At 40.2% G+C, this 13,847-nt stretch overlaps 1 protein-coding gene across 1 annotated transcript; it reads right to left on the reverse strand.

The window, feature by feature from the left end:
- Positions 1-73: 73 nt before the first annotated feature.
- On the reverse strand, positions 74-4,035 carry frrs1l (ferric-chelate reductase 1-like). The gene is made up of 5 exons (XM_077574520.1): positions 3,487-4,035; positions 2,420-2,504; positions 2,165-2,303; positions 1,126-1,372; positions 74-1,054 (listed from the first exon to the last, which is right to left on the reverse strand). The coding sequence occupies exons 1-5, from the start codon at positions 3,677-3,679 to the stop codon at positions 882-884; spliced, it is 837 nt and encodes a 278-aa protein (XP_077430646.1). The 5' UTR covers positions 3,680-4,035; the 3' UTR covers positions 74-881.
- Positions 4,036-13,847: the final 9,812 nt, after the last annotated feature.

Genomic DNA, 13,847 nt, shown 5'->3' on the forward strand with positions numbered 1-13,847 from the left:
CCCTAATGTAAATCTAGTACTGTATTGCAATATGCTAAATTCGAGTAATAAACAGACTGATTACCAACAACAATTTGTTTTATGTTTTAATTTTTAATGGTATTATATAGGTATCATACTGTATATAGTACAGTATAATGATGTGAAATACATTATTATACACATTTTAATCCCTGGAATTGAATTCTCTATTAGGGATTAAAACTGTATAATGAACACAAAATAATTGTAATCAGACAGTATGTTATTGAACTTACCCAGCCATATAGAAATGGTACTTTAAGTTATTGCAATTAGTATCTCATCTGTCAGACTCTCATTGTAAAACATCATTGCACAATCTCAATGAGTAAACAAAAAATAAATTGTACATATGAAACTGGTAAATGTGCATACAAAGCAGAAGTGCCATACATGGGGGTGCAAAAAAAAAAAGAAGCCACTCCTGCCATTTTGTCACTTCTTGGGTGGCATGTGACAAACCCCCCCAAAAAGGGATCAAGTTTAAAAAAAAAAAAAAAGATGCAGGCTGTTATTTTTCTGTCCTTCAGCCAAGTTAATCAGGAGCCAGTAAATATTTGGCATCTGCTCTTTTCTATGCTCCGCTCGGCGTCGACTTCCGAGCACATGCTGTGAAATTATCTACCGGCATGTGCAGTCCGTTTAGTAACTGAAAATAACTGTCCTGTGCAAAACTTTTGTATTAGTTGCTTTAGTTTGGCAGCAGCACAATACTCCCCTAAAGTATACTGTGAGTTACACTACATCGATATATTTTCTTTTAAAATGTCTAATATTGTGTGTGTGCGCGCAAAACACAAACGTAAAGTAATGGCAACTTGTTTTTATTGCTGCTACATCTTGTCCGTCCATCTCCATCGTCACGGTGTTCCCATCAGCAAGTAGAAGGTGAGGGCTACTATTAGCAGTAGGCAGAGGGGTGAGTTGAAGGTCTGGTAGGCTGTGGAAGGCATGAAGATGTCCTCGTATTTGTAAATACTGACCATGCGGTCGCTCACCGGAGGGCTGTCGATGTCGTGTCTGGTGATGGAACCTGTTGGACACGAGACCATGATGATGAGATGATGCCAAAGACGAATAGCGGCGTCAAAGGTCAAAGGTCACCTTGTATGGCAGGCCCCCAGGCAAACAGGTAGTACCACGACAGGTGGAGGTCCACGAGCGTCTCGTCTCGCGGCACGTAGAGCGGACGCTTGAAACGGCAGGTCACGCGGTTGTTCTCGAAGATGCCCTCCTCGTCCCTCGCCGGGTTCCTCTTGATCTCCTTGGCCCACTGGCCGACGTTGTAGAAGTGATGGATGCGCACGCGGCCGTTGTCGTCGTGGACGCAGCCCATGACGTCATCGCCTCCCTGAGGGACGGGATTGGTTGTTAGTTGAGATGATGAGAAAGTGGTCAGAAAATGACAGGAAAAGTCAATCAAGGCACTTTAAAGGATGGCAAAGGTTTTGCTGACTTGCCATGTAACTCATTGACTGCCATTGACGGGTATAGACGTCATTCATTCATTTCTATTAGTTTCAATTTTTCTCTCCACTTTTGTTAACATGAGTATAAAAACCTAGGAAAAAAAATATTGTACATTTACAACAGATATAACATGTGTGATTAATCGTGAGTTAACTACTGAAAACAAGCGATTAATTAAAATAAAATTAAAATTAAAATCGCCTGACGCGATTTAAAAAAAGAAAAGAAAAAATTATTAAAAATTAGGGGCATCAAGCGGTTAGAATTTTTAATCGTAATTAATCGCATGACTTCATTAGTTAACTCCCGATTAATCACAAATGTTATATCTGTTCTAAATGTTCAATAAAAAAATTCTAGGTTTTCATACTCTAGTTAACAAAAGTGGGAAAAAATGTTAAACTAGTAGAAATAGTTCAAATGAATTTTTTACGTCTATAGCCGTCAATGGCAGTGAATGAGTTAAGATGGGTTTGAATGCGATTGGCTAACCCTCCCAGCCCAGTTATGAGGGTGTGCACACTTGTGCAACCCCATTATCTCCGTTATTTTTGCTTCCCACATCGAAAAGATTAATCGTTGATGTAATTTCTTATCTGAAAAATGTGTCTTTTGAACAGGGGTGTGTAGACTTTTAATATCCTCTGTATTTGACCCAAGTACTTCAGCTCACCATTTTCTTGTCCGAGGAGAAACCTACAGCCACCCAGCCGTCAGTGTCTGCGCTCATCTCGTACTCCACATCAGTCCCGATGCGACGGTAACTCAGGAAGTAGTCACATGTCTCCGCGTCGCACCCAGGCTTTCCATACCTCAACACACAAAATGCATCAGGCCTCCAAAGTTACATCATATTTTAAATGGGGGTATATTGTGTGATTATTTAAGAATAAAAAAAAATTAAAAAAAGACACACGCTTGCTCTTACCTGATGCATCCTTTGGTCACGCCACAGTCAATGATTTTGATTTTGGCAAAGGGGTCCACCGGTGGTGCGGTGGGAAAAGGGTAACCTGCAAATATGCTACATCAGCATTTTGTGTATTATCATTGTGTCTCTCTCACATAAAAATAAATTGTACATTAATGAACATACGCAACAAAATATTGTTGGTATTAGTTTACATTTAATTTTTTCATTTTGAATTTTAGATTTTATTTACCTTTTATATGCAACACATTTTAGTTGAATCGTTTTAATAAAACTTTAATTATTTCCCTATATTTAAGCACAGTGTTCATGTTCAAACAAACTGCATAACGATACAATGGCTTAAAATAATATTCATTTACATTTGGTAAATTGTTGTTAAGAAATAAAACCTCTAGTTCAAAATAATACCACGAAAGCTAAATATTTTTTTCAGATTGTTCTTGGTGTAAAAAGTTTGAGAACCACTGATCTATATAACATCAGGAGTGTTTGTATATATATTTTTTTTCAGGAAAGCTCAGTATTGCTCATTCGATTTGACATCATCATTGCTCTCCTTTTATTTTTAAAAAAGAAGAAAAAAAAGGAGTGTTTGTATATTTTGTATATGTATATGTATTTTTTATATTGTAATGGGTCTGCAGTATTGTACTATTTATTTAAACCACAAAAGTCAAAAAGACTAATTAAAAAAAATTGTGCAATCATAAACCAGTAGTGTGTTCATTTTTAAAAAAAAAAAAAAAAATTTACACACACAAAAATGGTCTTTATAATGAATTACCGCCATTTTTAAAATATTTTTCCAGAGTTCTTGGACTCAAATAACATTTGATTTGATTTTATATCCTATTGCATGCAAATTGACTTTTTTTCCTCTCCATTTTTTACATATGTACTTCTATGCCACCGTCAAAATCACTTGTCTTTATTTACATGGCGAGCCACACAGAAATGGGGGCGGGGGGGGGGGGGGGGGTCCACCCTTAGGGGAGCTGGCCTGGGTGCTAAATCCCAGTTTTCTTCCACATTGTTGTATAGGTCGAGGCGAGGATACTCACCGTCATCAGACAGATATCTGGACTCCAAGAACTCGGAGGCGAAGGTGCTGTACGAGTCCTTGTGGTGCTCCTGGTGGCCGGGCTCCCCGTGGTCCCCGTGGCCGGCCCGCAGTGCTCCCTCGTCGGTCGGGCTCGGCGCGACCCCCCGCCATCCGCTGACGTGGATCAGCAGCGGCCACAGAGCAAAAATCATGGTCGCTTTTCGATCCAAACAAATGCACTATTGTACAAAAGTGGTCATCGATAAGAGCGCAGGCTCATTTTTGTTGGAATCCTGTCGCAGGTGTCCATCTTCGTCGTCTCCTCGTCGTCAATTGATGTTTATTAGAAGGATCACACTCATTTTTATGGGGGGGAGACATGGGGGGTACTGAGAGGCTAATCCAAATGTAAATTAGCAGGATTTGTAATCTCGCCGCGCAATTCACACACAGCGATCATAATCTTCTTCGGAATCAGGATAGCGATTGTCCACTGGCGCAAATGAATGTTTACTGAGTGAGGAGGTCGGGATGAAATGGTTTCGTCCATTCTCGCTCCATCAATATGGCCGCCAATCAGGAGGAGCTACGTCATCAAACGTACACTGGATGAGAAACAATCTGACATTTAGGGATTAGTTTAGAAGCTAATTTGTTATTTACATCCACACTTTAAATGTAATGTCACCAACAAATTTTGCATGAATGTATGTGTCTATGTTACTTTATTTCATACAGTTCTCATGTAACTGATTGTTAAAATAATAGACGTAGCACACACAAATATGTATTACAGTATTTTGGTTGGCTACATGCATTAGATAACCTTCATATCATAAACAAGTCTCAATATGATCCAGTTCAAATCATTACACCTAATGTACCTAATGAAATGACCAGTGTGATTATTGTAATAGCACAAGTTACGAGGAAGTTTAAAATAATAAATGATACATGCATCTCCAGCTTCTGATCACCCAAAATAATAATAATAACATTTGTTAGTGGAGAAACACCCTATATAAAGGACTACTATAAAACCTCAACTACAAAAACTACTAAAACTATTAAAAAACATCAAATTCTTATTCATGAACACAAATATTAACATTATAACAGTAGCCTACTGTTATTACTAATCATATATGCATATTGTAAATATTATATACCATTTTGCATATGCAATTGTATTATAAATTTAAAAACGTATTTAGTTCTAAAATGTATAATTTATTTAATGCGAAGAACAGATGGTTTTAAAAATGTTTACTTATTTTGAATTTGAATAGTGATAGACGTCAGCTGTCTGTGCTGTTGTTCAGAGTTCCTCCACATGATGGCGACATAAACCCACCATTAAGTAGCCATGAGGAGATCGCCTCGCTTTTAATTTTATACGCTAAATAGCAAACTTTAACAAGCGTGACATATCAGTTTTTTTTTAATGCATTAGCCAAATTTGAATGTTATTTGTTCTTTTAATCAGCTGATATCCCGATGTTTTACTTACAAGTTAGGCGACATTTGGATAATACACCAAAATCGGTTTGCTGAAGGCAAACTGACAGTGGAATTTCTATTTTGCATCGAATAGCTACATTTTCCCCGTCTTATTTCTCCAGTAGACAATTTAAGCACATTTTATTTTGTTTATAAACTCACAAGAAATAATAATAATAACATTAATAATAATAATAGTCTACTTTAAAATTGACTATTGCTACGAGTTGTTAACATCACACATTATTTATTGGTAATAAAATGTCAAGGAAACTTGGGCCAACATTAAAGGGCAATTAAATTAATGAAAATAATTTAAAATACTGTATATATTTAGAATATTAATAAGATATAATAAAAAATAACTGGGATTATGCTTGATTCATTTAAAGAGTACTTTGATTTGTGCTTGTACGTGTGATTGTATTTTATACCAAAACAAAATTGCAAATAATTGCCATGACTTTCATTTGTTTTTCTTTAGCAAGGTGAATGCGCAGTTCATCTCCTCACCTGCAGGTAGCGCTAGTGTCACACTGAAGTAACACTAAACGGCTTCTCTTTAGACACTAAACATTTACAACCAGGACTATGTAAACATTCCACCCCACATGCATGTATGACGCATGTTTTTCCCATCTCATCATCATCATCTGACTCTCATCTCCAAAATATCGTTTGTTTATCCTTCTCTATCATGTCCACTTCTAACCAGCCCCTACCCCCTTAAACACCGGCCACCCAATTAACATTCTGTGTAAGGGCAACGCTTATAATGAGGAACTCTGGGCGCACCAATCTTATCTTAATAGCCTTAAAGGGCCACTCATTAACGCAACTGCTCACACACCTTTCCTTGCACATCACGTCACAGTGAAGGAGTGACAGGAAAAGAGAGTGTGTGAGAGAACTAGAGAGAGACAATGAGGTGGCGGCGGTGGTGGTGGTGATGGTGGGCCCGCCTGCTAAATGTCAGCGGCGTCTCCTGGGCCTGACAAGACGACTCTGTGACAGCACAACAATGGCCGCCAGATCCATTCAAATACACGGGCTGCTTTGAGTGGACGCCTGCGGTCGTCATCTGCTTGACCATCAGCTCGCACAACTTGTACGATGCAAAAAAAAAAAAAGTAGATCTGGACATGTGGGGTTAGGCCCGGATGGTCCGAAGGATCGACCAGCCTTAAGAAGAGGCATTGCATAGTAATTGTGAATTTTCTTTTACCTTATGTTGGTTCACTGGTGACATTTAGAGATGGAAAATGTTTAGACTGTTTCTGAACTTTATCGAGTGTAGAAGTGTTCATTACGTGTGGTTGCACAGGGCAGGTTGTTAGGTGATGGCAACTCACAATAAATGAAAAAAAAAAATTCAATTATAAATGATTTTCTATTGTACAATTATTGCTGCCTTTTTCATGTTTTTATTTGTGCAATTAAAGTGCACTTCTTATGTGTACTTTAAGTGCACTTTTCTATTTCTAAGTTATTTATACAAGAAAAAGTTGTGATTCTCCATGAAAAATTGGTTGATATCATGGAAATGAAATACGAAAGTCTTCATTGTACTATTTTACTACTCTCTACCAATACTCTAAAAAAATAACCTATTAATGAAAGAAGAAACATGTCACTTTTTTTAGAAAAATTGTATACAAGAATGATTTTTTTTATTTTTTTTTTTACAAAAACAAATTTGACAACTCTGAGATAACAAACTAGGCAATAATAATAATACAGTGCAACTAAACCAGAGGTCACCAAAAGGTCAAATGAGAAGCCTGTGGTCCTACCCACCAAAAAATCGGTTATTAGCAATGACAGTGTGACCTAGAAATATCGTAGAAGTGATCATTCACAAATGTAAAACTTAACCAAGACTTTCCCTTTAAGTCACATGTGTCAAGATCCGGTCCTCGAGGGTCTGACTCTAACTCCTGCATGTTTTCGAGGTTTCTCTACTCCCAACACACCTGATTCAATGATCAGGATAATTGTAAGGCTCTTGCAGAGCTTGCTGACGAGCTTAAATATGAATCAGCTGTGTTGAACGTGGGAAACCTCTAAAACATGCAGGACTCGGGCCCTCGAGGACCTGACTTTGACACCCTTGCTTTAGAGTATCTTAGTTGAGGGATTTTGCTAGTATTTATTTGGGCATTTTAGCAACTATCGTTGGGTTAATATCTTCTAAGTGTCTGAACCCGAATATTCCACCACGTTACGTTGTCCATGTGCCATATCGTCACCCTCTTAATTCATTTGCTCCCAAAAACGTAAAAATATGTTCTATTTTAAATATTACCATAGTCACAAAATATATTTTATACATTTGTTTAAAAAAAAAAGTAATGCTAGAGCTTACAGAAGACTTTGATGCAGCCTCTGAACTGAAGAGAAAGCTTAAAGCAATGGTAGTTATAACAAAAACGGCCAGCAGGTGGCAGCAGAGAATAAGAGATCAACCAGGGCCATGTTGCAAAAAGCTCTTTTCCCCACTGTTTTAAACTGATTTGTGAATAATGATTAAACTTAGCTATATTCTAATACTAATTGCTGCAAAACGGAAACAGATACAAATATATATTTTTTCCCATATGAAAGAAGAGAGTCTAACCTTTCTTTTGGTAGGTTCCGTGTTTTTTTTATAGCAACAGAACAGAATATTCCATGGACCTTGCAAAAGCTGTCAAAATCCAGTAAAACAGCCGGGAGCGAAGGGGGTTGCTTCAGTGAAAATGGAGTTAAAAAATAATTGTCGAAGTCAAAATATATTAATTTTTGTCTAAATCATCTCCTCATGATGCAAATAATATTTTTTTTGTTTCATGGAAAATCTGAAAAAATGACGTGATTATTTTAAGGCGGCGTCAATATGCGTTAACAGTTGTTTCATGTGTCCTTTTCATTTCATATATCCATCCCATATAAAAGTGTCCCTGTGATAAGATGGAAGACTTGAACCTCTGTTTCTTCCACGGGGCTCGGACAATAAATCAAATGGGCGTCGTCCCTCCTCATTGAGTCTCAAACACAAGTGAGACCAGATCACTTATCGACTCTCCTCGCAGCTATTTCCTCGTCCTCCTGCTAAGCCCTCCAACAGTCATGAGGCAGGCCTGTGATGCAGCAGCCGCGGGCCCCGCAACCCCCGGGGCTTCATTTAGGATGTGTCAGGGCCCACTTTCATCACACAGGACAGCGAGCAGTGTTGGCATGCCCCCACCTTCAAGCCCCTTCAAAGCTCGGCAGCAAACAAAGGCGTACCTGCCGCCGCGACGCGTTGCGATAGCGCAAAAGGTTGCTGCGTGTTTGTCTGCTTTGCATACATCGTCATCGGCTTTGGAGAACTTTCTCCACCGGGACGCTTTCGGCGCGCGCCGTCGCCAGTCGAATGTTTGCTTTGGCGATAAGGACGGCGCAGATGAGACGTCGATCATCACACGGTAAACACGCTCAAAAGCGCTGGCGTACGCCCACGCATGCCCGCGTAACGTTTGACTTAAATCAGCCCTGTCATGCTCGAAGCGGCGCTCACAGAAATGAAGTTGGATTTTCTACACAGGCAATACCGTCTTTGAAGTAGAAAATTGACCATTTAAGAGATGTGAAAAGTCTACACACCCCTGTTGAAATGTCAGGTGTTTAAGCAATGAGCTGTCGAACTTGATTGGAAAAAATACATTTCTGAAAATAAACAATTGATATAGTGTGGTTGCACAAGTGTGCACACCCCGTTATAACTTATAGTTACATTCAGTTAAGGTAATTAATATGCATAGTGTAAATGAAGATGTGCTGATATTTTCAGAGTGTGTGTCGATGGTTGATGAATGTTTCTGAAGAAGACCGGAGGCGGGAGCATTCGAAGTTTCTTTGGAAAAGCCTTCCTGCCAACGGGCAGAGGACATATTTTTGTTAAGATTTCCTGCCGCTCCCTTGTTCGGCACTCAGGGCGCTTCTTTGATGGCTACATTCCATTCATGTCGCACACTCTGGAGTCGAAGAAGCTCGCGAGCAGTCGACTTTATCGTAAATATTCAACACATGTGTTGGATGACATTTGACGTCCTTGGTTGACCAGACGCAGCCCAATTTTTTTTTATGTTTCCCCTTATGCTTTATATGTGTATCATTTATCAGCTCACCGACGACCCTAATGAGGATAAGCGGTATCAAAAAGATTTTATCACACACGTTACTCCAAGTAACTCATTTCTCAGTAGCCGGATTTTTGGAATACAGACAACAGGATGCATTGAGTGACGTAAAGTTTACTTTGAAGAAAAATGCCAGATGAAAGGGTGGAGAAGAGCCTGTTTGTGTGCACATTTTGCTACAAAGACTTTGCTTATCCACAAAGCACGTCAAGCAATGGCTGTTGTCAAAAGCACCAAAGAGGATGAAGGGTGCTGACCAACCTCAGGGCCCGTGACTGACAGAAGCGCCACAAAACAATATTTTCAATATGTGGCATTATTGTGGGCTCAAAGCGACATTATTTTTCACCCGGCAGCACCTTTGGTTATCACTTAATGCAAAAAACACAGGGATTGTAATTACATATAGATGCCACAAGATGGCAATAAAGCACTTAAATACCATCAATGCCGATGTTCTTCTCATCTAGCATGTACGCAAGCATAAACCTATGTCACATAAACGACTGCATTCGGTAGTAATTCAACACAAACCACCTTCACATTAACAATAATGCACAAACAAATATGCACTTTACACAAATGGTAGAAAACTTGACGAATTTTACTAAATAAACTTAACAACAAACTCTAAAAATAGTTGGGTCAAAACTACCCTAAACTGAGCCAAAAGGAGACTGACCCAAAGTTTTGGATTCTATATTTAAAACCCAACTTGAGTCAAAGTTGAGTCAACTGAAAACCAACCCAATTTTGAAGGGTTGTTTGGGAGCAACCCAACATTTTGGGTTATTCATTTCAATAAATAAAAAATGTGGGTCCAATGATTAATCCACAATCCAATTTTTGGGGTTTTGTGTGTACTCCAAAAACAGTTGGGCTTAAAATAACCCAATAAAAAAATGGACGATCCACTACTTAGGTCAATTAGACCCAATTTTTGGGTTATGTACAAACTTCGCAAAATTGGGTTGTTTTAATTAGTCAAATTGACTCAATAGTTTTTACAAAAAAAAAAAAAGGTCAAATTGACCCAAATAGTGAATTGGGTTGGTCTCTTTTTGTCTCAATTTGGGTTATTTTTGACCCAGCTGTTTTTAGAGTACAAGATGCCACAAAACAGCACCTAAGGAATATTTTAGTTACCCAAGTAGTGGATTGTAGTGTTAATTTTATCCGCCATTTTTAAATTTAGTCTCAGTTTGAGTCCATCTTTTTGCTGTAAAACAACTTGACAAACAATTACAGGGGCCATAGTATAGTGGCTACTATGGTCTTCATTATTTGACGAAAATGCGTACTGACTTAGTCCCAGTTATTGTTTATTAATTTATTAATTTTAGTCCGGTGAAAAATGTGTTGACGAAACTATTTTTGTTTAGTTTTCTTTGACGAAATTAACACTAGTGGATTAAACAAGCTTTTGACCCAAATTGGGTTATTTTCGACCCAGCTGTATCGAGAGCAGGGGTAGGCAAGTTCGGTCATAAAGAGCCGCAGTCCTGCATGTTTTTTTGACGACTCCCCCCTCGAACACAACGTAATTATGAGCTGATGATTTGAAACACCTGGGTTGGAGGCAGGAGACACTGCGGCTCTCTAGGACCGAACTTGCCTGTCCCGGATCTAGAGTGTGTTATTCATTTTGAAAACCAAAAACAAAACAATTTTTGGGGTTGCTTTTTACTAAAACAACTAGATTTTTTTTTTTGGGGGGGGGGGGGCTAGCTTTTTAGGTGACTTATTGAACCCGTTATTTATTTAACCCCACTTTTTGGTTTTTAATGATTAATCCAAAAAGTTGGGTTGGTCTCTTTTGGACTCAATTTGGGTTATTGTTGACCCAGAATACAAGAGATGCCACAAAATGGCACTTAAGTAATATTTTACAGTGAATGGCTGAAATTTTCGACAAATAACGAAGAATAGGTTCCTCGACAAATCTGTTAATATGCAAAGTTGTGGATGTCGAACTGGAGTTTTTCAGGTACGGGAAAAATCGAAATAAAACAATACAATTGGCACTTGGAAAAAGTTATGTAAGTAACACAGTGCTCTATTTTTGTATTGTTTTGTATTAAACACTTGATGTTGCCCCTTATGTTTGCTAACATGGTCACCTGTCTTAAAAGTCGTGTTGTCAGTGGACTTAAGCATTAAGCTGAGACACTTGCTCTGGCTCTCTCTCCATATAGACACGGTGACTGGCCGAGGGCCTGAAGCAGTGATTATAGTGTTGAGAAGTGGGAGCTGGGGGGCCTCGGCGTCATTAGTCTGGTTAATCAGAGCCTTGCTCCGGGTTAAGCTCGGCGGCCTCCAGAGACAGGCTGATGAGCAGATCGCCGCGGCCAGCCTACAGTGCTCAGGTCTGGGCCCCGGCGGCTCCCTTGGCCCCTGCCCGCTCCAGACAGTAATCTATAACTACCCCCCCTCCTGGAACCCGGCGTCAAGGCTGAGGCTGCTGGACAACGCCGACACATGATGCATGGTAATAAGAAACACACTGTCACACACACACACACACACACACACACACACTTCCCACTCAGTGTTTTTCTACATGGGTGCCCTAGTAGAGTGTTTAATTCTCCGCAACCAGTGACCTTGGCCTCATAACTGATATAAAAAAAACATCCGAGTGTTTAACTACCCCTGTCCGAGGCGAGCAACGATAACCAACTCAGCACAACGAGCGCATAATGACCAGTGGGACTGTCGGAAACGCACGCTCCCAAGACGGAAGGGCCTCAGCTCGGCGGGGAGAGCCTCCTGAGAGTCGCATCCGACATGGGCCGGCCCCCCGCTCTCTCCGGGCGTTCCCCTGTGAGCTCATTAGCGCCAATCATAACCACTTCCGTCGCCGCGCGCAAATGACGCTCTCCATCAGGATGGGTGGCGCTAAAGTGCGGGAATGCAGGTGTGTATTTGTGTTTAAAGGACGGGGAAGGTCAGAGAACCCCCACCCCCTCCCCCCCTTCAAATGATTCCCATGGGGGGATGGGGGGGTACTCAGGTGATGGAGTGGACGACAGGTGACCCAGATGGAGAATGTGAGGAGAGAGAAATCAGGTTTTGCGTTTTTTTTTTTAATGGATGCGCCCACAGAACGGACCCCTGAGGAACACCTAAATGGGACTAGACAACAAAGAATCCCATCATCCTTACACTGAATAGATCTGTCCATCTATTGCTTTTTTTCTCTCTCCTCATAATCAGCCTCTCATTACACCCTGTAGTCTTAATCAGACGCTTGGAAACACACACATTTGAACGCAACACCAATCATGTCACTCACTCATGGAGACCCTCAAGCCAAACATAACACACGGGAGCCCCCCCCCCACCCCCAATTTCCTGTCCATCACCCTGCTTTTTTTTTTTTTTGGGTGCGAATCCCGAGAGAAGAAGTGTAACCTGCATCACCTCCCGTCTCGCTAACACTGTACACACGCGTGTGTGTGGCTAACGACCATTAGCATATTCATGATCATTGCCAGCCTCTTATTGTTTGCTCGCCCCATTAATCTTCATCTGCTGCCTGCCGACTGACAGCTCAATCTAACAGGATGTAAACGGCGGCCACTGCTTACACAAACACACACAAATATAAAGCATACTTGCATCAGCAATCAAACGGGTATTGTCTTTTTGTGTGTGTCTCTCTCTCACACACACACACACACACACACACACACACACACACACACACATCATGATTGACATCCACCCCCGTGAGTGCTAGCCAGCTGTGTGGTGTCGCACCTGCAGTTTGTGAGAAGCTACTGGGCCACAGGTGCGCAGGGTGTGAATGTATGCGGGCCCAGAAATGTACACACATGCACACCTCGGGCCAACAATAAATAGGAGGACAAAAAGAATAATGCTAAACAGGTTGTGTGTGTGCGCGTGATTGGTCGTTAGCAAGCGCTCGCAAATGTTAATGTGTTTGTTTAAAGCCGGCGTGACTGACTGATTTGCAGCAGATTAACGGGCAAAATGAGAGCTGGAAGTCTGCCAAGGTACCCCCCCCCCCCCCCCCCACACACACACACACACTCTCATCACTCTGCCACTTATCAAATTGCAGACAGGGAGACAAGATGTACAGGTATCAATGTTGATGTTTATGCGTATACAACTTCCACTCATTGGAGTCACATTAGGTACCCGTGAACCCTCAAATGAGGTACTATGAACACTGTCAGAAAGCTATTATAGTATTGTGGTTGAATCTCTGTGACTATGTGTTTAATTTATTCCGTGGCCACATCTGCAAATAAAAACATCAAAATCCAAATCATCTTTCCCCATTAAATGAATGGAATTGCCATTTATCCGTTCCAGCCTTCATCCTAAATTCGCTGTAGCTTCTTTTGGTATGTACGACTCTAAAGTCCAGTCATGCAGACACAAATGAAGAAGACTTTGACAACTATTGTCAGTGACTCAGTAACAGCAGTAATTGTCATTTTCTTGGAAGATGCATAATATGTGAGTGTTGGATTATGTGAGTATAAGGATTATAATCACCACCACTATAGATGCCATATGTTAGCGCGTCTATGCTAGTTCCTATTATGTGTTAGTTGGACTTAAAGACAAAGTTATGTGGTTGTTTTAAATATATTACAAAAAACAAACACCATGGATTTATTTTCATCAAATTAAATGATGCTAATTTGACAATTTTGTATCCATTAAATAGGAAGTCAACAAAAAA

Source organism: Vanacampus margaritifer, chromosome 9 (genome assembly GCF_051991255.1).
Source record: "Vanacampus margaritifer isolate UIUO_Vmar chromosome 9, RoL_Vmar_1.0, whole genome shotgun sequence".
NCBI lineage: Eukaryota > Metazoa > Chordata > Actinopteri > Syngnathiformes > Syngnathidae > Vanacampus > Vanacampus margaritifer.